Below are 24,361 nucleotides of genomic sequence, written 5' to 3' on the forward strand. Positions count from 1 at the left end.
GTACGTGTCGGCTGTTTTCCCAAGCCTTTAGTTTGGAGTCAAAGACACAAATTTTGCAGGCAGAGTAATGAATCATAAAAGCTAATTATCTCTGAGGCACCTATCGCGTGCGGGGCTCTAAGAGCTTTGCACATAGGAATTCACCGAATCTTCGCAGTAACATGAAGAAGTAGGTACCACCGTTATTCCCCCACTTTACATTTGAGGAACTGAGGCACGGAACAATCTTCCCAAGGTCACGAAGCTAGACAGGCGAGAGCTACCACTTGAATCCAAGCGGCCTGGCCCCTGACCTTGCGTGCCTACAGCTTTGCCAAGACAGCCTGCCTGCAGCCCGCCGTCTGACAGTAACGTGCTTTGCAGGACTGAAAAAGCCTATCTTCGTGTTAAAGCTAAAGTGAGTGGGGACAAAGGCAGGAAGGCAGGAAACGCAGCCCCACCCAAGCCCTTCCTGCCTGTCCCCACTAACAGGACAGTCACCCTTTGTAAAGAGCCTTCCACTGGGATCCAGCCTCGTGGTCCGAGGTGCTCCAAGGCAGAGGTGAAGAGGGAGGCCCTGGGCTGAGGACCGGGAGGTCCCGTTGCCGACAGACTCTCCCGGTCTAGATACAGAGACCATAATTCACAATTCTTCTGACTTGATTCTTCACTCGGAGAGTTATCCAAATATGAAGAGTCAGAAACCTCCCACATCTTCCGAGGGAGTGCTTTTGCCAGAGAAACCCAAATCCTGGCACAAGGAGGTTACAATGATCCACCCCTAGGGCAATGCTTTGGTTCCCAACGATACTAACAGGACACCTTCAAAATCCTTCTAAGATGTGGCCACAAGGTTACGACGAATAGGGGAGACCCCCCCACACTTGGCAGAGCAGACTGACTGCTTCACTCTACCAACCATTGGTGCTGTTTTGTCTCCTCCCCTTTTCCAGATAGGGGTGTTCATTTAGAATAACTTGTGTTCCCTCCGCCAGTGCGCCGAGGTATCACGTAGGTGGCTGACGCACGTTATCGCTTACCTATAGTTTTGGTCTCAAGATCCCTTTACACTCTGAAACATTGAAGACCCGAAAAACCTTTTGTTTATATGGGTTACATTACTGATGTTTGCCATATTTGAATCAAAATTAAGAGTTTTAAGGACACCTGGGTGGCTTAGTCAGCTAGGTGTCTGCCTTCGGCTCGGGTCATGATGTCAGGGTCCTGGGATCCAGTCCCACATCAGGCTCTTTGCTCAGCGGGGAGCCTACTTCTCCCTCTGCCCGCCACTTCTCCTGCTTGTGCTCTCCCCTCTCTCACTCTGACAAATAAGTAAATAAACTCTTTAAAAAAAACCATAAAAATAAAAAATGAAGTTTTAAAAATACACTTACTTATTTAAAAATAAAAATAATAAACCCACTAATGTTAACATAAACAACACTCTTTCCAATGAAAAATAACTACATTTTCCAAATCAAAAAAATTAGTGGAAAGAATGACATTGTTTGACAGTTTTGCAAATCTCTTTTAATGTCTGGCTCCATAAAAGGCAGCTAGATTCCCATATCTGCTTCTTTATTCAATCTGTTGAGATATGTTGTTTTAGTTGAAATATATGAACAAAATTCAGCCTCATACAGATATAAAAATGGAAAAAGGAGGATTATTTTTAAAAGCCTTTTCAGGGGACACCTGGGTGGCTCAGTCGTTAGGCGTCTGCCTTCGGCTCAGGGCGTGGTCTCGGGGTTCTGGGATCGAGCCCCGCATCGGGCTCCTCTGCTAGGAGCCTGCATCTTCCTCTCCCACTCCCCCTGCTTGTGTTCCCTCTCTCGCTGGCTGTCTCTATCTCTGTCAAATAAATAAAATCTTAAAAAAAAAAAGCCTTTTCAGATAACTGTAGATATTCCTCTTTTTTTTGTAAAGGGAAGAAAATGAACACAATCCCCTCTACCATAAATTATGCAAGCAAGTCTCCCACATTTGGGGAAATCAAAAAGGTCATCACACCCAGAGTGCAATGGACGGTCTCGCTCCAGGAAAACACCTTCATGGTCATGGTTTTTCCCTGCCTGGTAAGTATGTGGATATTTCTCTTTGATATTATACCAAAAGTAAAATTTAGTTTCAGTGTGGAATCTAAAACCAGTCAATTTTTCGTTAAATTAAAATACATTGGTCTATCTTGTACTTTGAGTGCATCTTTTATCCATGAATGATTTTGTAACACTTGGAATATAGAGTTCAGTGAACTATACCATACAGATCTTCCAAATGTCGACATATTATTATATAATATAAAAAAATCATATTCGTTAATGTCACCATGGATCTTATCAGAAAGTCTCTAAGTGTTGGGAAGCCACTAAGCTCACAGTGGTCGATACAAATATTCCAAAAGGCTAATTTTCACTCAAAAACGGAAATTTTATTATTAGCAGCAAATATTGTCAATTTTCCCCCTTGAATTGATCAACTTATTTCTTTTATTTTAGAGAAAATGTCGGCAAAAAAAATATATATATATATACATATATATGCATATATATATTTATTTGCATAATCGTGGTGTGTCTTTAGATCCTTCTTTTGGGTAGAAATGGTGTTGAACTTACAACTACCAGCTAGGTCAGCTTGCAACTCAAACAATACAAGTGCTTTTCCTGAGACAACCATGGTACTTAGGCATCTAGCAGAATTCTTCCTACTCTGTCAAAATATTTAAAAGAAGTATACTCAAGGGTAGAGACTTAATACAGTTAATAATTTTTACTGTTTTATCAAGTCATTCTATTCTTTTTTTTAAGATTTTATTTATTTGAGAGCGAGAGAGAGAGCACAAGCAGGGGGAGCATGAGAAGGAGCGGGGAGCCCGATGTGGGCTCAATCCCCAGCGTGGAGCGCAATGTGGGGCTTGAACTCATGACCTGAGATCAAGACCTGAGCTGAGATCAAGAGTCAGGTGCTTAACCAAATGAGCCACCCAGGTGGCTCCTTAGATCACCTCGGTACTCTTGTCAAAACCAATTGACCACGTTTGTATTTTTATTTCTGGTTTATTTCTGGTTTCTTTATATGTTTTTACTCTCAAATCTATCCCATTGACCTATATGTCTATCCTTATGCCCGGTCTCATGTCGTCTTGATTACTGTAGCTTTGTAGTATATTTTGAAATTTGAAAGTATGACTCTTCCAACTTGTTTCTTTTTCAAGATTGTTTTGGCTATTTTAGATCTTTCGCATTTCCGTGTGAATTTTAGGATCATCTTGTCAATTTCTGCAAAACAAGGGCGGCGGAAGCTTGGATTTCAATAGGGATTGCAATGAATCTGTAGATCGGCTGGGAAGAATTGCCATCCTAACAATATCAAGTCTTACAATCCATGAAACCAGGATGGCTTTCAATTTATTTATGTCTTTTAAATTTTCTTTATGTTACTGATTTTAAGGAGACGAGTGACATAATCTAATTGATACTTTAGGAAGATTACTCAGCGGTGCATGGAAAAACAACTGGGGGCTAAGAGGTGCTAGCTGAGCAAGGGCAGTAGTAGTAGGGACAAAGAGGAAAGCACCTGTTACAGAATCGTTTATGACGTAACTCAGAAGGACTTGATGATAGACTCCATGGAGGAAGAGAGCAAAGTGTAAAGAATGACTCCCAGGTTTTTGGCTTGGGTACCCTGTGATGCCACCGACTGAGACAGAAAATACACAAGGAGCAGCTTGGGAGAAAAGAGGAAATGATCAAATGGTACACGTTGAGGTTGAGATGACTGCGACACCCGGCAGAAAGGTCAGGCACCTAGATATTTGAGTCTAATGCTCAGGGGAATGTAGTCTGGCCAGCAGTGATTTGAGAATCATCATATAAAAGGAGAGCCAAGAGATGACACGAACCCACCAGTGGGAGCAATAAGGGAAGCAGAAGGGATGCCGAGGATTACCAATAATTAAAGGTAGAGCCCAGGGCGCTGGGTGGCTCAGTCGGTGAAGCGACCGACTCTTGATTTCAGCTCAGGTCATGATCTCGGGGTCATGAGACTGACCCAGAATCAGGCTCTGCGCTCCGCGGGAAGTCTACTTGGGATTCTCTTCCTCTCCCTCTGCCCCTCCCCCTGTGCTCTTTCCCTGTCTCTCTCTCTCTCTCAAATAAATAAATAAATCTTTTAAAAATTTATAAAAGGTAGAGCAGATCACAAAAAGTCCACAAAGGACCATTTGCAACAACATGATTGGAACTAGAGAGTATAATGCTAAGCAAAACAGGCCAGTCAGAGAAAGACAAATACTGTTGATGTCACTCATATGTGGAATTTAAGAAGCAAAACAGAGGGGGCGCCTGGGTGGCACAGCGGTTAAGCGTCTGCCTTCGGCTCAGGGAGTAATCCCGGTGTTCTGGGATCGAGCCCCACATCAGGCTCCTCCGCTGGGAGCCTGCTTCTTCCTCTCCCACTCCCCCTGCTTGTGTTCCCTCTCTCGCTGGCTGTCTCTATCTCTGTCGAATAAATAAATAAAATCTTTTAAAAAAAAAAAAGAAGAAGCAAAACAGAGGAACAAAGAAAAAAAAAGACCAACCAAAACACAGACTCTTAACTGCAGAGAACAAACTAGAGGTTGCCAGAGGGGAGGTGGGTGCGGGCAGAGGGGAATAGGGGATGGGGGTTAAAAGAACACTGACGAGCACTGAGTACTGTATAGAATTGTTGAATCACTATATTGGACAGCTGAAGCTAATAGAACACTGTATATTAACTGTATTGGAATTAAAATAAAGTAAAAAACCAGACATGCACAAAGGAGACTGAGAAGGAAGAGGCAGGAAGAACCAGTGTGCGGAGTGCAGGGGGAGCGGCTGTTAACAACCAGCCCTGCGTGGAACCATGGAACCGCTTCTCTTGGGTTCACCGAGTTGGAAAGCGCTGGTGGTCTAGACCGGGCTCTCCCAGCAGAGGGCTGAACCACGGTGCTGTCTGTGGACAAGGAGGAGGGGGTAGCTGAGAAGATGGAGGCAGCACAGAAGGATAATTCATTCCAGAAGTTCGGAAGGGAAGGGAAAGGACACGAAAAAGAAGTAACTCGAAATGTAAAGGGAGTCGAGGGGAGGAGGTGTAGACAGGATAGAAGAGACTGGGGTGTGTTTAGGGGCTGGTGGGGAAGCATTAGCTGAAAGGGCGATGATGAGGGAGGGAGTGGGGTCCATGTGGAGCTGGAGGCGCCCCTGGGAGGAGGAGAAACACCTCAAATCTCCCCTCTCCTCCCCAAGTCCGAGTCCGGCTTCGCATTCCTCACCCGGACCCCAGCCCTGGCCTTCGGGTGCTCAGCCTTGTGGAGCAGGCTCGCTGGACAAGCGGCCGGGAGGGACTGACTGAACAGAAGGAGAGAGAATGAGCCAGTGGCCTCTGTGAAGTCAGCGGACGAGGCACTGGGAGGCAGAAGACAGACATGCCGCAGGAGGGGCCCTGGTGGGACCCTTGAGGCTGGGGTTCCAGAGCAGCCCATTCAAGCCTTGGCCCTGGAGAGCACGATGGGGTCCCAATGAAGGTCACTGCGGAGGTCAAGGAAGGCTGTCAGCGGGTCATCGGCATCGATGAGCAGGACATTAGGACAGATCACCGGACAGAAATTCTGAAACCCAAGCCCTTGCTGGATGGAGGGGGGTGACCGGGAGCACACTAGGTCAGCGGGACGAGAAGGGCTGGCAGAGTAGAGCCCGGGGGCAGGAGTCCCAGAGAGAGAGAAAGTGACATACATACACAGGAGAAAACCCTCCCAAGTGCGAGCAGGGGTTGTCCGTGAGGGCAGGGAGGAGTGTGGGTGGTTCCGATTTCTTCTTTACTCTTTCCTGTTACTTCCTCCAAGTTTCCTACAATGATTTTTTTTTGTAGAAACGTAAAAGATTGGGAAAAAATACAAATAACAGACGCCCCTGTTCATAGCATCTAGAATCTGCCACTGTAAGTGTGCCCAAGTCCCCTGTGAGTCTCTCCTCCCCTCAGATGAGCACCATCATTGGGTTTTTTCACGCACATGTACACACACACCCATCGTAGGCTTGCACACGTCTATACTCACACCTAGAGCAGAAGACGGCAGCTTTGTGCCTGATGGTTTCGTTTACGTGGAGGAATCGTTCGAATAATCAGGCGGAAGAGCTTTTTTACGGTGAGGAGGAGTTGCACAGGGACAGAGGGGCCTGAACCCCCTTTCCAGCAGAGCAGCCCAGCAGCGAGGCCGGGCCCTGGGAAGCCCCAGCCTGCAGTGCTGGGCCACGCCTGCTGTTAAATGTTCCGGGAAGAGGGGGAATTCTATTTTCATTCCTCTGGCCAGCTTTCTACGCACTAGCATGTCTCACAAGTCATTTACACCTCAGAGATCAATCATTATCCCCATTTGACAGATGGGGAAACTGAGGCCCGGGGATGGCAGTGAGCTGCCAGGATGTCACAGTGAGTTGGTAGAGGACAAGGGACCAGAGCTTGGCCTAGGTTTCTTCGCAGAAGCCCAGGCCACTGCGCAGAAGGGTGGGGTAGAGGCCAGGGACCCTGGGTGGCTTGGACTTTGGTCACTTGGCAATAAGGAAGACACATGGAAATAACCTCAGGCAGCTAAGGCTGGGCCATGGCTGGGAACCTGGGGAGAGACAGATGGGCAATTCACCTCCTCAGCCGTCTCAGAGAGAAGGTCCATTCCTGGAGGCTGGGACTCCCCTCCCCCCACCCCACCCCAAGGTCCCCTCCCCCACTCATAAGCGGTCTTCACAGGCACACGAGCCTCAGCCCCACCACGGATACATGCTCTGTGATCTTTTTTTTAAAGGATTTTATTTATTTGTCAGAGAGAGAGTACAAGCAGGGGATGCGGCAGAGGGACAGGGAGGAGCAGACTCCCGCTGAGCAAGGAGCCTGACGTGGGACTTGATCCCAGGACCCTGGGATCAAGACCTGAGCCAAAGGCAGACGCTTAACTGACTGAGCCACCCAGGCGTCCCTGCTGTGTGATCTTTGAAAAGCCTTTTACCTGTCAGGGCCTCAATTTTCTCATCTTTAAAACAGGGTAATAGGGGTGCCTGGGTGGCACAGTGGTTAAGCGTCTGCCTTCGGCTCAGGGCGTGATCCCGGCGTTGTGGGATCGAGCCCCACATCAGGCTCCTCTGCTATGAGCCTGCTTCTTCCTCTCCCACTCCCCCTGCTTGTGTTCCCTCTCTCGCTGGCTGTCTCTATCCTGTTGAATAAATAAATAAAATCTTTAAAAATAAATAAATAAATAAATAAATAAATAGATAGATAGATAGATAAATAAATAAAACAGGGTAATAACCTTGAACTCAGTATCGTTCCAAGGATGAAAAGAGAGAACCCTCATCTCTGCATCTGAAAGCGGAGACATTAAAGAGGTCTGGGTCCCAGCCTAACTCCCAGAAGGCCCAGATGGGCTCAGTGTCAAGGGAACTGCCTGACACGGACGGACAGGCCACGCGCGCTCACACACAGGAGATTTGGCATTGCAGGGACCACATGGGCTCTCCAGGGCAGCCCCTGGGAGGTGGCCCGTGTCAGCAGGAAGTTGTTGGTGGAGCAGGGCAGGGTGGTGGTGTAAGGGGGCCTTTTCTTTCTCTCTTTGTAACAAAAGCAAGACATGAATCAAGGTACTTTGTACGACTCCTACAATATAGCCCCGTGTAAAACAAAAAGCAAAATCCTTCCCTCCCTCTCCTTGGGGGCCACCCCTCTCTTGGTCGTCCCTTTGGTGTTATTGCTTGCTGTTGGGAACAGCTCGTCCAAAACCATCGTTAAACGTGCATTGCCCATCTTTGCGCTTTTTGTTGTGTAAGATAAAGACCTAGAAATTGAATGGCTGGGTCACAAATGCAAGTGTTTGACCCCTACAATGTGGATAAGCACTGCCCCACTGCCCTGCTGAAAGGCTTTCTCTCAGGACATAAAAATTCAAATGCCAGCCCGGGAGAGGGTCAGCCCAAGGGCTTCCTGTCCTGCCCACGTCTTGCCTCCCACCTTGCAAGTCTTTCTCCCCACTCTGCCCCTGCTGGGCATGGTCCCCCTTCAGACAGCAGATAACGGGGAAGCATGTCTGCTGAGGGGTTATCAGACAAGCCTGCCTGACTGTGGCCAACACCCCAGGGGGCTCCTCAGCCCCAGTGTCCGATGACTCCATTCCCTCCTTTGGTGTCAACGTCCTCCAAACTGCAGAGGCTCTGTGTGTGCTGCCCGGGGGTCTGACACACAGGGCACACGGTTGGCACCAGTATGGTGTGCAGGAGGGGACACATTCAGTGGATATCCGGTGCTCCATGCAGCAAGCCATTCCCTGCCCTTAAGGCCACTGCCCAGTGGGGTGGGGGTGCAGACCATGAACTGATGCTGCCCAGATACCACCTAAGTGCCTCCCAGAGTCTGCTCCGAGGCCTGAGGAATGAGAAAGCCCAAGGAGGCAGCCACAGCACGGCCACACTGGGGAGCATGGCCTCAGAGACCTGAATGGGAATCTGGGTTCCCCCTTACTCCACTACTTCCGGCTGGGTGCTCTTGGGTGAGTCCCCTTCTAGATGCTGAGGAGGAAACAGGGGTGGGCAGGGGTCCATCCTGGCACATTAAAGTGCTCAGTAACCAGTAACCAGGATAAGTAAAGCTCCCACTGTGTGTTCCTGCGAGTCCACACTTGGTCTTTGAAGGTACTCTAGAGAATTTCCCAAGTGTTTTCTCATCTCATTTTTGTATCTCCTTTTGTCTCACCAGGGCTTTAAAGGGGAGCGATGGTTATCCCTGATTTTCCTAGGAGAGAACAGAGACCCCCGAGGCAGAGAAATAAAGCGCCTTGCTCAGCGCAGAGGACAGAAGCCTCCCAGGACAGGGCCTCTTCTTTGCCCGGTAAAACTAAGGTCCAGGGAGGGAAAGTGATTTGCCTGAGGTCACACAGTAAGTCAGGGACAGACTCTGGTTCCCCAAGCAGGGCTCTTGCACCACCACGGCTGCCCCTCCCCATCTTCTAGAAAGAAGTAGATTCTCAATCTTCACCCTGGGGCTGCCCTGTCCAGGAGCCCACCAGGTCACGACAGCCACAGCCCACATGCACACGGCCCCCATCCGGAGGACCGCAGCTCCTCGGAGCCTCAGTGGTCATCGGTGCAATGGAACCACTGCAGAGGGGTGGGCTGGGGGGGGGGGCCGGGGGGGGGGGTTGGAGATGCCGAGGCAGGCGGCCGGGTGGGTGGGGCCAGCGCCGTGACTCAGCCGGGCGGGCCAGGAAGGGCTGCCCAGCCGGTCGGACCGGCCCGGGATGCAAACGAGCCGCCAGGGCCCTCCCGGGGCTGGGCCGCCCAGGGGGTGACGGGAAGGGAGGCCGGGCCGGGCGCCGACGAGCCCGCGGCTCCGGGCGGGAAGGAGGCGCGGCGCGGGCGGCGCGGGCGGCGGGCCGGCGCCGAGGCTGCGGACCGGGATGCGAGCGGGGCCCCGCCGGCCGCAGCACCCGGAGCCCCGCTGAAACGGCCGCGGAGAGCCCGCGCGGGAGCCGAGATGTGTCTGCGCCTGGGTGAGCCGCGGCGGGACGGCCCGCGAGGCCCCCCGCCGCCCCAGATCCTCCCGCGGGGGCGGAGCGCCGTGGCCGGAGCCCGGAACCCCGGGGTCCGCGCCGCCTGCTCGCCGGGTCACTTGCCGCTCTCGGCCTCAGTTTCCCCAGCAGGGAGGTGGAGGGAGGAGGGCTGCTGGTATCTTATCGAGGTGCGGTAACGCCTCCGCCCTTTGGTCCCACTTTCCTTTCTTGCGGAGGAAGGACCCCCAAGCTGGGGGAGGAGAGTCGCTGGAGAGAGCAGCTTGCACCTTGCCCAGAGGGCAGAAGGGAGAGCAGAGGGAGAGAGATCCAGGGTCCAGAGAGTTCTGAGCCCGAGGCTCCCTGCCCTTTCACCTCCTCAGCCTTGCAAAAGGTTCCCACTTCCAATCCTCAGCTCCTCCAATCAGGCGGGGATGGAAGGGCCTTTAGCACGCAGGATCCAGACAGAGTGGGACGGATGTGCCCTCTCCCCTCACTCCCTACGCACGGTGGTGCTGCTCTTGGGCATCAGACGGACCTGGGGACTCCCCACTCACCAGCCAAGAGACCTTGTGAACCTCAGTTTCCTCATCTGTAAAATGGGGATGGTAGCACCAGCTGCGGGGACTACTGTCAGAAGCAGTGAGCTCTAAGAGTGAGGTGCTTACCACCTTGCCGACCACACTGCTAAGTGCTCTAAGAATGGTCCCCCAGAAACAGGCCAGGACAGCCCTGAGACTTGGTCCAGAGCTCCAGGAACAGCCCCACACTGGCACGGAGTCCCCGGTTTGACCAAGTCTTGGTCCTAGGATGTGGTTGTGTTCATGAGCCCAACCCTGAGCCAGATGGTGTCTGGGCCTCCGGGTAGGTGGGTGGATGGGGTGAGGTGGGTCAGGCCCCTGGAACGAACCTTCCTGTTTGGCTGGAAGTTAATCTTCGCAGTGTCATTCCAGTTCCACAGTTCCCGTCCAGCCTATCATCTGTCCTCTGCTCCCAGACCTCCAGCTCAAGGGCCCTGCAGGCTCAGGGGTCTCAGAGACAGCTAGACCAGCCCCTCCTCAGTTTATATATAGCAAGGTCACACCGAGGGACGGTGACAGTGGCCCTATCCTCCCTGCTCCCTAGGGACTGCCTCTTGGCACAGGGCCCCCAAGGAATGATCCCTTCTTCCCTCCCTTCCTTCCTCCCTTCCGTCCTTCTTTCTTTCCTTTCTCTCTCTCTCTCTTTTTTTAATCTCTTTTAGCTACAGGGCTCCCATATATGAAATATGATCCAACCCTCTCTGCCATAGATGGGGAGACTGAGGTCTAAGAAGGGATTCATGGGTCCCACTGGGAAGAGCTGAACAAAGAAGGGAGGTTGCTTAGTCGGGGGCCTGGCTAGTCTCCCGGTCTCCCAGAGCCGACTGGAATGAGGGTGCTGACAGGGCCAGGGCGCTAGCATGGTGTGTGTCCTCAGGGGCAGAGCCAGGACCCACAGGGGACAGAGGGCAGATATGGAACAGCCGGAGCTGCCCAAGGAAGAGGGCTCCCTATCCCTGGGGTGTGCAGTTAGGGGCTTGGTAGCCACTTGGCCACTCAGGGAATTTGCATATGTGTCTTTGGTGTTCTTTTGACCCCAGCCTCCCCCATCTGCCCTGTCCTGGTCCAGGGCCCCTGCACCACGAGCTTGCTTTTCCCAGCACCCATCCACTATGCCCCACCCACCTTCTCTCCTTCCCCCACTATCTCCTCATGGGACCCCCTCCCCTGCTGGGAGACGGGGGTTATTCTTCCCATTTTAAAGATGAGGAAATGGATACTCAGAGGCTTGAGTTTCTTGCCCCCAAGTCAGTCCAGCAATTGTGAGTTGATTTTCTACTGTGTGCCCAGCTCTATACCCCAAAGTGAATCCCAAGCAGGACCTGGTCCCTGCTCCATGAACGAGGGGCTCCTTGGGTCCTGGACAGTGACTGTCAAACTCACTGTGGTGCTTTAGAGCCTGGCACAGAGCAGGCACCGAGGGAACATTTGTGTAACAATCTCCTGAATGAATAAACCAGTGGATGGGGAGCTTAGCAGAAAGACCATGGGTCTGGAGGTAGAGACCCTGGTTCAAGGCGTGGCCCTGCCACTCGGGACCCTAAGCACTCACGCGGACTGCGACCCTTTATTAAGTACCACCCGTGTGCTTTCCCAGCCTTAGAGTTCCGAAGACTCTCATGAAGGCACTGTGAACCCCTTTCCCAAGTGAGGAAACTGAGGCTCCAGACAAGTTACTGACCCCAAGTCATCCAGACACAGACTTAGAGCCCAGTGTCCGTTACTCCTCCCAGGGCCTGGGTCTTCTCCTCTGCCAGAGGCTCTCCCCCCCCCCCGCCCCCTGTGGCCCTGACATGGCTGTGCCCCCCAGGTGGCCTGAGTGTGGGGGACTTCCGGAGGGTGCTGATGAAGACAGGGCTGGTGCTGGTGGTGTTGGGCCACGTGAGCTTCATTGTGGCCGCCCTCCTCCACGGCACCGTGCTGCGCTACGTGGCTGGTCCGCACGACGCCGTGGCTCTGCAGTACCTCGTGATCAACATCCTGTCCGTCACGTCGGCCATCGTGGTACGGCCGGGCCTGGAGGGGGCTGGCGCGAGGGAGTGCAGGGGGCTTGAAAGGTCTTTGATGAGTCCCCGCCCAGAGCCTGGGGTGAGCAAGGAGAGCGCCCCACGCCCTCTGCTCTGCCCCTTACCAACCGGAACAGTCTCTCAGCCTCTCTCTCTGCCTCAGCTGCCTAGTCTAGAACAGGGGGCAGGTCACAGAGTCCACCTCAGAGGGTCCCGGTGAGTATGAATGAGATCGTCCCCACAAAGCGCTGGTCCCGGGATCTGGGCGCCCGGTCAGCGCTCACTAGCGGGAGCTAGGATTATCAGGACGAGGGGAAGTGCTGAAGGCAGTGCTGGACAAAGGGAAGGAGCATCAGCTCAGCTTGGGAGGGTCCAGGAATGTTCACAGAGGTGGAGGCCCCTGAGCTGGGTATTGATGGATGAGTAGGAGTTCAAAGGTAGGCTGTAATTAGCATAACCCAGATCTGAGGCGTGCTGGAGCCAGCAAGGAGCGGAAGCTGGGATGACATTCCAAATACAGAGAATGGCAGAGGCAAAGGTGTGGAGGTGGGAATGGTTAAGAGCTATTCTGAAGACATTGAAAAAACCAGCTTGCCAGGAACTCAGCATGAGGCCTGGTCTATGGTAGGTGCTCAATGAATGGTGGCCATGGTTAGGCCTGGATGCCAGGACCTGTTGGAGGAAGAGACGAATGAAGGGGCCTGGTAGTCTCAAGGTCAGAAAGCTCTTTCCCACCTGTTAGCCGAGATGGCGTAGCCTTTGGGCAACCTCCCTACATCAAAGTCTGGAGTTCCATCTCTGCCATCTCCTGGCTGAGGGACATTTCTGTCTGTGAGTCTGTTCTGTCCTCTACAAAGTGAAGCTTGAACAGCCTGCTGTCCCCAAGGCTTGGGTGAATGAAGCTCGCAGGCCCAGCAAGCAGGAGAGCCTCAGTCAGTGACACAGGGCTGGGCCACAGAGATGTGCGTGGTGTCCCCTGGCGTTGTGACTGTGGTTCATGCCTCTCACCAGCCTTGTAAGGAAGTCAGGGAAAGCGGTGAGGTGAGCTCGGGGTTAGGAGATCCACCAAGGATGGGCCCCAGGCCACACCCCTTCAGTTTTGCCCTCATTCTGTCAGCTAATCCTCCCTGCTTCCGGCAACACGACTATCCCCACTTTCCAGAGGGGGAACCCACACTGGGGATTCCCCCAACGCCCTGCTGATACAAAGAAACCAAGCTGGAGTTGAAACTATTTGTGTCTGACACCAAAGCAAGGGTCCTTTCTGTGAGCTCATCCCGCAGCGTGGGGCTCGGCCCCAACAGGTTGAGGCACTTACTTGGTCCACTTGGTGAATTCAAGACCTTCACTGCTGGATCCCCATCAGACGGCCTGCCTCCCATGGGCCCGACACATAGAATTCTACTCCATAACATTTTCTCTCTTATTTTTTCTTTAAGTAGGCTCCATGCCTAACATGGAGCCCAACACGGGGCTTGAACTCAGGACCTTGAGCTCAAGACTTGAGCTGAGACCAAGAGTCGGATGCTTAACTGACTGAGCCACCCCGGCGCCCCTACGCCACAAGTTTTTCTGACTTGTTAAATAACAATTTCTTTTTTAGTTTCTTGCCAGTTGAGTTACTTAGTTTCTTCCAAAATCTTTTCCACTCCAGGGAGACCTGTCATATATCCTGTGACATGGCCCTGCAGCCCTGGGCAACACAGGAGCCTGTCTGAGAGGCAGTGGGGAGTCACGGAAGGTTGTAGGCAGGGAGTTATCGGGTATTAGAAACGTCTCTTCAGGACTGGACCGTGGGGAGGCAGTGCCTCTGTGCAGGTCAAGGTAGTGAGGCCAAAGCAGAGCCGGGGCGAGGGGCTGTGCTGGGAGGGCCAGAGTTGGCGTCAGTGGAGTCTTTGTTGGAGAGTGGCCCTGACCCCCTGCCCACTGTCCTTCCCCACAGGTCATCGCCTCAGGCATTGCAGCCATCGTGTTGTCCCGCTACCTCCCCAGTGTTCCCCTGGTATGTGGCTCCTCCTGGGAGGGGCTGTAGGGGTAGCGGAGGGGCAGCGGCCACCCCCAAGGGCCTGGCCTGCCTGAAGGGAGCAAGGCTGACCCCATGGGGGCCAAGCCTGCCATCTGTTGACCAGTGGCCTCCCCCATCCAGCGCTGGACAGTGTTTAGCTCGAGCGTGGCCTGTGCTCTTCTGTCTCTGACCTGTGCTCTGGGCCTCTTGGCCTCGATCGCCGTGACCTTTGCCACCCAGGGCCGGGCACTGCTGGCCGCCTGCACTTTTGGAAGCCCCGAACTGCTGGTACTGGTGCCCGACTGTCCCTTCGACCCCACACGCATTTACGTGAGTGCTTAGGCCGGGGATGGCAGGGGGCGTGGGGAGGGGGGTGGGGGCGGTGACACCCAGGTGCTCATCAGAGGTGGGAAGGGTTCTTGGAGACCCCCCCATCCTGCCCCTTGTGTCCCCACAGAGCTCCAGCCTGTGCCTCTGGGGCCTCTCGCTAGTGCTCTGCGTGGCAGAGAGCGTGTTTGCAGTGCGCTGCTCCCAGCTCGCCCACCAGCTGCTGGAACTGAGGCCCTGGTGGGGGAAAAGCAGCCACCCCATGGTAAGGCCTGCCACCCCCTCCATCGGCCCTGACTCCCCATATTTCTGGGAGCCCTTGCTGGGGAGCCCAGGCTGATCTGCCCCCACCCCCTCTGTATGGGGCCCTTGCCTTGAGAAATGGGGCAAAAGTTTTTTCCCCAGGACAAAAGGGAGAAGCTTGGTCACACAGCTGAAACCCGGCTCCCCCAAGGGCCAGGATGAGTCTTGGGGGGGCGGTATCTGGGCTCACACTGGGGGCACTCCAAGGGTATGGCCTGGCTCTTGTATGGGAGGGAGTAGTGATACCCCTTTGCCCCGGAGATCCTCGCATCCCTCCCCTCCTCCCTAGGTGTCCTGGAGGAGCAGACCCAGACCCTGACACTCTCTTGTGTCTCCGCAGACGCAGGAGAGCCCAGAGCCCGTGGAGGGCCGTGACCTGCTAAGCTGCACCAGCTCCGAGCTGCTGACCCTCTGAGCGCTGACGCCCGATCCAGGCCCCATGACCACTAGGGCCCTACAACCCTACTCTGTGACCAGGCCGGGGTTCCTGGAGCAGGCCCCAGAGGGCTCCCTGGTCACTCAGGGACCCCAGTGGGGCTTTCCACGCCCTCCCTCAGCTCCCCAGCCCACTGCACTGAAATGAGACTTTATTCTGAAGTTATTAAAAAGAACAGAGATGCTCCACGTGGATGCATGCAGCAGGGGAGGGGACTTGGGGGGCGGGGGGAGGGGGCTGTGCTGCTTTCCCACACAGGATGCTGTGGGTGGGGCTCTGGGTGTGTCTGCCCATCCGTGGGCCTGTGTGTGTGTGTGTGTGTGTGTGTGTGTGTGTCTAAGAGAGGAAAAATACACAGAGGGCTCAGTGGGTCTGTGTTCATGCAAGTGCAGAAAGGCAGGTGGGGGTTCATGGGACCCACAGCTGGGAGGCTGGAACTCGGAGGTTTTCCTTTTGCATCCCGGCCTCCAGGGTCAACAACAGCAGTGGAACAGGAAGGGCTGAGGCCCTCCTGCGGGAAAGGATGGCTCAAGGAAGCTTTTTCCTCAAACCCCCACACCTCTGGAATCTTCTCTCCTTTCCAAATGAAGACAGCCTCCTCACCTGGGCATGATTCCCCCCTCCGCCCTGACTGAGAGCTACAAGGGCCCGGTGGGGGTTGGGGAGCTTGCCCGGTGGTTGGGGGAGGAGCTTGAGGCTGCGTGTGGGTCGGGGGGCGGGTGGGGGCTGGGGAGAGTGGTTGAAGTTCTGGTGGGGGAGGGAGGGCAGACCCAGCCAGAGCCTTCCCAATCGTTGCCTAAGGGAGATACTGCCTCTCGGATTGACGGTGCTAACGGCTTGCTTGCTTGGGCCTCGGGGGTACTGCGGGGTTCCCTTCTCCATAGACCCCAGAGCGCAGGCCCTGGGGGGTTCCCAGTCTGACCCCCAGGCTGGATAGACACAAGGGAGAGGAAGCTGAGAGCCGGGAGAGGGCCAGTGAAGGCAGGGAGGAGGGGGAACCTGGGTCCTCTCGCTCAGAACTGGGAGGCGCTGCTGGGGTCGCACTGCAGCAGGCGCACGATGGACGGGTCGCTTTTGGCCCCGCGGATGAACTCCTCCAGGGACAGCTTGCCTGCGGGGCGAGGGGAGCAGTGATGGGGGAGAAGGCGGCCGCGCAGCGAGGGGAGGCAGAGCAGGGCAGCGGGAGAGGAAGGGGGAGTGGCGCCCGCCCCGCCCCGCTCCTGCCCCCTCACCGTCGTTGTTCGTGTCCATTTGGCGGAAGATTTTCTCGGTCCTCTTTTCTGGGGTCGACTCGTCCTCCGGCATCTTCATCACGGACGAAACCATCTTGTAAATGGCCTGAGGGGCGGGAGGGGAGGCAGGGAGTGAGAGGAGCCCGCCCGAGTCCCTCACCCCCATCATCCAAAACCGCCCCCAGACTCGCAGAAGATTGCTGCTCCTCCTGGGTGAGGTGGAGAGGTGGTCACGGAGGAGACCTGGGAGGGCGGGGGGGGGGGGGCTCAGGAAGGAGTGTCTGGGAAGGCTTCCCAAAAGAGGGGTCTATTGGAGCGGGCCCTGACCAAGTTCCCCTGGAGCGCCAAGTGGGAAAGGCAATGCTGGCAGAGCAATCTGCACGTACCAAGGACGGGCAGCAGGAAGCTCTGAGTGGGCACAGAGAATTTGGGGGTGTCTGAGTGCAGGGGGCCAGGAGAGATGTTGGAGGATATCAGGGCCCAGGCAGCGAAGGGACTAGAACACCGGGCGCCGCGGGCTCCAGGGTAAGTACGGGCTTATCGCTGCTTTTCTGAAACTTCGGGGCTCTGGGCGGCCGGCGCTCGGGGGCCTGCAGGGGGCGCTGGGAAGAGGAGGTGACACTGGGCTGCGGTGCCTCTGTGGCCCGCAGGGGGCGCAGGGCCTCACTAAGGGCTGGAGGGCCCGCGGCAGCTGGGCCCAGAGGTGGCGGAGACGTTATGCAAATAAACTCAAATAAGCATCTGCCAGGGGCGGGGACAGCATGCGCTCAGTTGTGCCCAGAGCTGCAGCTGCCACGTGCAGGATCTCTGGAGGCTATGCGAAGGAGGGCATTTGTGCTAAATGTACACAGAGCCCGTAGGGCTTGGCCTGTGGGATAGGCTGGGTCCCAGCGCCCCAGAACTCAAGGACCAGACCGATCGCCCCAATCTTCCAGCTTTTTGCTGCCGACACCTCCACCAAGAAGCCTCCCTTCTCCCGTCCCAAAAACGTCCCTTGCCTTAGATCCGGCTCCAGCCTCCGTACTGGTCTCTTCAGGCCTCTTTCCCTCAGGTCTGTCCCCCATGCTGCCTCTGAAAGCTTTCCAAACACAGATCTCCACCGCCACGTCCTCAGCCCAATGGGCCGCCCCCTCGTTCCCGTCACACACACAGGCTTCCCTCCAGGCCCACCGTGCACCCAGCTCCTTCTGGATGCTGCCCCACGCTCCTTCTGCTGCCTCCCACTCTTCCTTGGGACGCAACTTACATGGCACTTTCTTAGGGGGGCCTTCTCGGATCCCCACTGGGTCAAGGCCCATATGCTGGCCCAGAGTCTCCTGGGCTTTTCCTTTGGGGACACCTCTCTGGAAGTAATTTTGCCTTTGTGGGGTTGCTCCTAATCTCCGGCCTACAGATAAAGATCACGGACATCTAGCTAGTGCCCGTATCCTCCGAACTCAGCATAGTGCCTGGCATCTGGCAGGGACTCCACCGTTTAAAAGCCTTTGGCACCTCTCAGTGCTCTCTCTACCAAGTCCAAACCATTCAGCCCTGGGAACTCAAGGCACTTGGTGCTCCAGTTCTTGCTGACCTCTCCATCATCAGGCCTCCCCTGTGGTAGGTGACCCTGCCACAAGCAAACACCTCCACGCCTTTCGGGTTTCCCAGAATGGACAGCTTCCTCCTGGAACAGTAATACTGGCTACCACTTACCAGGCACCTGCTATGGGCCAGGTACTTTACACGCATTATTTTTCAACTTCACAACAGCCCTGAAGAGCAGGTATCATGATCCCCATTTACCAGAAAAGAAATGGAGGCGTGGAAAGGGAATTGATGTGAGAGACTGAATTAGAATCTGCTCCTTCGTAGCTGCTGGATAGATGCTTGCAGGTGGTGATGACCAGCAGGGACTTTGAAGGAAGGTGTCCCTGCAGTGACATCCTGGTTCCACTAATCACTTAATCGGACAAGTCCTTAACCTCTGTGAGCCTCAGTTTACTCGTATCTCTCTCACGAGGACTGCCTAGAGGATTGAATGAGACCGTGTGTATAGTTGGAATAGTAGCTGGCTAGAGTAGGTGGTCAGTAAACAGCGGCTAATATTATCATCATTACTCATCCACCAATCCGCAGGTCTTCCCTGCCTTTCAGTCCCCTAGACTCCCAGATGCCACATTTAGCTAGTCAGTGTGGGCTGCACACTTGTTCTCTCCCACCAGAGTGGGAGCCCCGAGAGGCCAAGATGCAGCATTTTCCCTGGCCGTGTGCCCGCCACCCGACCACAGGGTTGGGTCCTGAGAAGGATGGGCGAGTGACTTAGAGAGTGACTGCTCCGCTCATGACAACCCTCTCCTGGGCCTCCTAATTAATTGTCTGCAATTGCTGTGCACTCACTGTTTCACTGGAGCTGGCTTGTGATTGATCTGTCACTGGGGTTTGCAGAGCTCTGACTGCACTGGCCATCTCGGGCTGTGCGGCTGCCATAAAGGAAATCAGGGCCTAGGTAGCAGAGGCCAGCCAGGAAGGGGTCCTGAGGATGCCCCAGGAATGAGGCTGGCTTGCCTGACGTCTTGGGCTTGGCACCTCCCACAGGGCCGAGCTTTACCCGTCTCTACCAGTGCAACCACACTAAGTGGTAAAATGTGAGCATCCCTCGTATTGGTGGGTAGCCAGCTGCTGCCCAATCCCTGAGCGGTTTTCCACCACCCCACCTGCCCCAACCCTTCCACCAGGACCCGCAGAACTTCCCACTATCCCTCAGCTAGAGAGTTAATGCCTGGCCCATGGGAGTCACAGACAGACATTAAGGCTTTACCCCTAACGATAGGCACGGGGAGGACACCACATCGTACTCTAGCTCAAGAGAGCAGACCCCGATGCTTAGCAAGAGAGAAGCCAAAGCAAGAATCCAGGAGGGACTGCATGAGATGGAAGGGGAAGCAGCAGAGCTGAGGGACCAGAGGGAAAGGATTCAGAGGGGCAAAAGGAAAGGGAGCAAGAGCTTGTGCAAAGCTCTGCGGTGGGATTACACGAGGCATCTCCCAAGGATGTTGAAAAGGCCATTCTGGCTAGAGTCGAGAATGGGCAGAGGAGACAAGAGTAACTGACAACTTCTAACATTTACCAAGTAACAATTATATGCTGGACCCTCTGCTGGAGCCCCTATCCCACTCTATACCTACAACAGCCTGGTGAAGTAGGGGGCTAACATCCCCCACTCTCTGGGTGAAGAAACACAGGCTCAGGCAAAAAGTGAACGAGGAACTGGATAGTTAAAATAGCACCAGAACCCTGATGGACTTCAATGACAGGCGGAAGGGATGGGCATTCTGGAAGGTTTCTGAGGTACAGCTAACCTGTGTTACACTTAAACTTTTACTAGGAAAGGACATTCAAATCAGATCCTTAAATCTCCCTGTGAGGTCAGTATCACCATCCCCATTTTACAAATGAGAAATCTAAGAATTGAAGCCAACTCCAGAATTGGAAGTCAGACCCCTTTCTAGGGGCAGCTCTGAGTAATGGCTATCTTGAACTTTACTCCACTTACATGCTCTGTGACCTTGAGCAAGTTACATCACCTCTCTGAGCCTCATGAAGTTATTGTAAGGATGCACTGGCTCATGGATATAAACATCCCAGTTAGTACTAGGCTCTTAATGGGCCCTCAGTCAGTTGAAAGGTGGTTGGGTATCCAGATGGAAAGTGGACGGTGGAGCCAGGTGGTCCACTCATGGGCTGTGTGGCCTTGGGCGAATGTCTTCACCCCTCCGACCATCCATTTTCTCCTGACAGTAAATAACTGTCCTGTACTCTCAAGAAATGTCAAGTTTTGAAAGACGAAGGCTGAGGAGCTGTTACAGACTAAAGGCAACTAAAGAGACAGGACGACGGAATGCAATGTGTGATCCTGGACCTGGGTAAAAAGGGCTATACAGGCCATTTCAAGACAGTTGGCAAAATTGGAATATGGTCCATAAATTAGATAATAGCATTGTTTCTACGTTAAATGTCCTGACTTTAATAATCATATTATGGGTTATGTAAGACTATGTCCCTGTTCTCCAGAAATACATCCCGATGTAGTCAGGGTTAGAGGGTCATGTGCAGAATGACAAGCAGTACGCGCACGCCCGCACACAATGATAAAGCAAATATGGCAAAAGTTAATTGGTGAATCTGGGTGAAGGATATACGGGAGTTTTCTCAACTTTTCTTGAAATTGGAAATTATTTCCTAATGGTCGTTCAAACGGGTCACAACCGACCCACTACCGACCCACAAGGGCTGTTGAGAGGATAAAAAGGGATGGGGGGTGCCGGCGGCCGGGCCCCGCGCCTGGCATGCTGAGGGGCCCAGGCGCCCACCTGCACAATCTCGAGCATCTCCTCGCGGCTGATGTAGCCGTTGCCATCCAGGTCGTACATGCTGAAGGCCCACATGAGCTTCTGCTCCAGGCGGCCGCGCGAGGTCACGCTCAGCGCGATGATGAACTCCCGGAAGTCAATGGTGCCGTCGCTGTTGGTGTCGAACGTGCGGAAGACGTGCTCGGCGAATTTGGAGGCGTCGCCATAGGGGAAGAAGTTGGCGTAGATCTTCTTGAACTCGTCCACGTTGAGGATGCCCGTGGGACAGTCCTTGAGGAAGCCCTTGTACCACTCCTGCAGCTCCAGCTCCGAGAACTCCGTGTTCTCGCGCAGGTCCTGCAGCATCTCCGGCCGCAGCTTGCTGTTCTGCTTGCCCATGGCCGCCGAGCCAAGTCCCACCTGCGTCCCCGAGGGGGTCAAGGGTAGAAAGGAACGGTCAGACCCTCCTGGCCCCTTGACACCACTCCAGGAAGGCCCCCCCAGACACCAGACACCCTGGCCTCTCATCCAACCCAGGGAAAAAGAGAAGCTGGCCCAAAGCCCACATGCTGCCTCTGTGACCTGCTCCACACCATCTCCCCAGAACTTACGCATTCCCAAGGAGCAGACCAGGAGACGGAGAAAGAGAGGGGGGCTCCCATTTACTGAGGGCCTGCTCAGCACCAGCCACTGGGCTGTCACAGGTGTATACAATTTCACCCTCACAAAGTGAAGTCTGGGGATTAGCCCCACTTTACGGATGAGAAGGTAGGCTCAAGGAAGTGAGATAACCTGGTTCAGGTCACGCAGCCATGGAGTGACAGGGCTGACTCCCAGAGTTGCCCAGGGAGGTGCAAAAGGCCTTCTGGTCCTCCCTCCTCCCTCCTGCTCCTTCATTGCTTCATGTATGCCTGCTTGCTACAAAATACACCTGCAGCCCAGACGCTGACCTGTTCTCTCTCTCCCACACACGTGTGCCTGACAAAGGCCAGCATGAGGGAGATGTTAACCTAGGCACCAGAGCCAGACCACCTGGGTTTGAATCTCAGCTCTTTTACCAGCCAGGTGACCTTAGACAAGTTCCTTATACTCTCTCTGCCCCATCTGGAAAGTGAGGGTAATAGTACCTACCTCGTTAATGTGGGGATTAAATAATTTAATACATGTGAAGCACTTAGAATGATGCCTGCACCTATATTTGCCACCTAAATGTTAAATAAAAATGATTTATGTGGACCCAGATGCCACAAGACTCATGTACGACAATATACAAATGAATACACGTATTATGTTCCTCAGCTCACCAAATCCACACACTGGCTCCCCATGCCACTCACATACCAGCCCACAGACACCCATGGGCCACCATGCCTCTACACACAACCACATTCCCTCTGCTCCACAACTCACATGTTCTGACACACGGCACCACTCACGAACAGCTCCCATACCCTGTGCATCAAGACACCAGCCCACGACCCCACATGTCTCACACATGCCATCACAAGCCAACTCCTATGCCGACACCTCTCACATGGCCAGCAGCACGTGGGACCCTCAGGCACCCTTGCCATCTTTTTCTTTCCAGGGGTGCTTCCAGGTCTCAGGAGAGGGAGCTGCAACCCTTCTCAGACCTAGTAGGGGTCTCTCTTCCAGGGAGAGCCCTGGCCAGACAACCCTCCCCCAATACTTACCTTTTTATGTAGGAGGTTAGGGTGTGGAGGGCTGAGGGGAAGGCAATGGAGAGGAGACAGCCAGGCAGTTCCAGGCAGGGATGGAGGGGTGCATGCAGGTGAATCCCTCCCCCCAGCTTGGTGCTGGTAGTGAGACAGAGTGAGGGGGGTCCTTGTGTGTGTGCATCTGCACGAGGCTCTGTGCACATGTGGATGAGCATGTGTGTGAGGGCTTATGTTCATGTATGCACGTATGCCCCTGGTTTCTGCATTGCATTTGACTCCCGTGTGTTTCAGTCCATATATGTGCATGTGGCTAGGGATGCACCCATCACAGTATGAAGGGGATGTGCCTGCATGGCCATTTGGGGGACTTGTGTGTGTCCTCAGCAGTGTGTCACATGCATGTTTTTGTAAGTTGGTGACCCTCCTTTCTCAAGCAGCCTCTTCTGCCCCAGACTGAGGACCCAATGAACAAGTGTGTGGGAGGGGACTGAGGAAATGCGTGGGGCTGAGGTGAAGGAGTGTGTCCCTTAGTCCCCTCCTCAAGGTCCAAGGAACTGGGTCATCGGGGCGGGGGCAGAGAGATGCACTGAGCAGGAGAGATCTTCCCGTGCCCCCTCCTCCCTGCCACCCTCAGAGCGGCCCCTCCCAATCGGGAGACTTGGAAACGAGGGTGGCAGGAGATGTTGTTGTCTCCGCAAAGACCCCCAGTCCCCCAAATGGGAAGGACCCACAGCTCGACCTGAGAAACTCACCCCGGGGACCCTCTCCAAACCTCTCCCCAGCTCTCGCACTGAGCCCACGCTTCAAAGCGCCGGGCGCACGGCCCTTCCTGGAGGGGGCGCTCCGAGGCGGCCGGAGCACGACTCCTCCCGTCTGGCCACTCGGAGGTCAGGACCCTGGAGAGCGCCGAGCTTTTTTTTTTTTTTTTTTTTTTTTTTCCCCCCCCGGGGAGCCCCCTTCTCCCCGCGCCCTCGGAGACAGGCTTCCCGGGAGGCTCGGGAGCGGCGGGGTTGGAGAGGCTCGACGGGGCCCCCACCCTCCGGGCTGCCCCCTCCCCGCATCCCCCAACCCCGGCCGGAGCGGCCCCCACTCACCCAGCGACGCGGAGACACCGACTGCGCAGGGAAGGCGGCGCTGCTGCGGCGCGCGGCGGCAGAGGCGGCCGGAGGGGCGGGCGGGGGGCGGGGGGAGGGACTGCCAGGGAGACGCCCCGCGGCGTTCGCCCGGAGCCCCTCCCCTGGGGGGGGTCCCCGTTCCTCCCCTTTCCCTCCAGGCCGGGGGCGGGGGGAGCGGTGCGCTTGACTCCGCCCCCGCCCCTGCCCGGGAGAGGGAACGGGATGCCCTCACTTCCCTGGCCCCCTCACGAGGGAGCGCCCGCCGGGGGAGGAGGACAGAGATCTCCATCTCCTCAGCATCTCGACTCAGGTAGCCCGAGTGGGGTCGGGGGGGTCAGTGCCCAGAGACCGCTTTCCGAACCGGGGACAAACCGGGACGCTCCGCCCGCCTTCCTCCCCCATCCCTACCTGGGCTCGGAGCTGCACGTTGCTCCGCGGGCGGAATCCGGAGCCTGGGCGGTTCGATAGGCACCCTCCCTGCCCCCGCGCCTCAACTCGGGAACTAAGCTGGGGGCTTTTCCGCGAGGAGGCAGCGCCCACTCTTCCAGCCCGGGAGGTCTTCTGGGGGCCAGATACGCCCCCTACCCCACCTCAGCCTTAGCCCCGCCCCCATCTCCTGCCCCCTCCCCATCTCATCCCAGGACTCCTCTCAGAATGAATCCCACCTTCCAACATTGATCCAAATTGCTCCTCCCATACCCCCCAACCTCCCCTGCCCTTGGTCATATGTGAGGACTGGGGAGCAAGCATCTCCAGCCTGGGGAAGGGGGTTCCGAAGTGCGTAGGCACCTCACCTGTAGACACGACAGTCCTTCTCCCGAGT

The 24,361-nt window shown here is 55.0% G+C and overlaps 2 protein-coding genes and 1 non-coding gene across 4 annotated transcripts; 1 reads left to right on the forward strand and 2 right to left on the reverse strand.

The window, feature by feature from the left end:
* Positions 1–1,902: 1,902 nt before the first annotated feature.
* Positions 1,903–2,062, reverse strand: LOC123782481 (U1 spliceosomal RNA). The gene has a single exon (XR_006776975.1). It is a non-coding gene; the product is annotated as a U1 spliceosomal RNA (small nuclear RNA).
* Positions 2,063–9,278: 7,216 nt separating this feature from the next.
* Positions 9,279–15,369, forward strand: TMEM54 (transmembrane protein 54). Of its 2 annotated transcripts, none has more exons than XM_045782528.2 (6): positions 9,279–9,529; positions 11,918–12,111; positions 14,056–14,115; positions 14,260–14,448; positions 14,576–14,710; positions 15,089–15,369. In XM_045782528.2, the coding sequence occupies exons 1-6, from the start codon at positions 9,514–9,516 to the stop codon at positions 15,161–15,163; spliced, it is 669 nt and encodes a 222-aa protein (XP_045638484.1). In that variant the 5' UTR covers positions 9,279–9,513; the 3' UTR covers positions 15,164–15,369. The 2 variants fall into 2 exon arrangements, with proteins under 2 accessions (XP_045638484.1, XP_087714387.1); XM_087858261.1 differs by lacking the exon at positions 9,279–9,529 and adding an exon at positions 9,677–11,082.
* HPCA (hippocalcin) lies at positions 15,319–23,583 on the reverse strand. The gene is made up of 4 exons (XM_045782529.2): positions 23,518–23,583; positions 20,766–21,164; positions 16,417–16,522; positions 15,319–16,295 (listed from the first exon to the last, which is right to left on the reverse strand). The coding sequence occupies exons 2-4, from the start codon at positions 21,141–21,143 to the stop codon at positions 16,198–16,200; spliced, it is 582 nt and encodes a 193-aa protein (XP_045638485.1). The 5' UTR covers positions 21,144–21,164; positions 23,518–23,583; the 3' UTR covers positions 15,319–16,197.
* Between the last annotated feature and the right edge of the window lie 778 nt (positions 23,584–24,361).

This window comes from Ursus americanus, chromosome 33 (assembly GCF_024610735.1).
Source record: "Ursus americanus isolate L20-20 chromosome 33, mUrsAme1.1.p, whole genome shotgun sequence".
NCBI classification, from domain to species: Eukaryota; Metazoa; Chordata; class Mammalia; order Carnivora; family Ursidae; genus Ursus; species Ursus americanus.

Coding starts and splice junctions, on each gene's coding strand:
- TMEM54 (XM_087858261.1), top strand. CDS start 10,968: ATGGTGTGTGTCCTCAGGGGCAGAGCCAGGACCCACAGGGGACAGAGG. Junction 11,083..11,917: donor CCTGGGGTGTGCAGTTAGGG/GCTTGGTAGCCA, acceptor TGTGCCCCCCAG/GTGGCCTGAGTGTGGGGGAC. Junction 14,449..14,575: donor TCGACCCCACACGCATTTAC/GTGAGTGCTTAG, acceptor GTGTCCCCACAG/AGCTCCAGCCTGTGCCTCTG.
- HPCA (XM_045782529.2), bottom strand. CDS start 21,143: ATGGGCAAGCAGAACAGCAAGCTGCGGCCGGAGATGCTGCAGGACCTG. Junction 16,523..20,765: donor AGATGCTCGAGATTGTGCAG/GTGGGCGCCTGG, acceptor CCCGCCCCTCAG/GCCATTTACAAGATGGTTTC. Junction 16,296..16,416: donor AATGGACACGAACAACGACG/GTGAGGGGGCAG, acceptor CTCGCCCCGCAG/GCAAGCTGTCCCTGGAGGAG.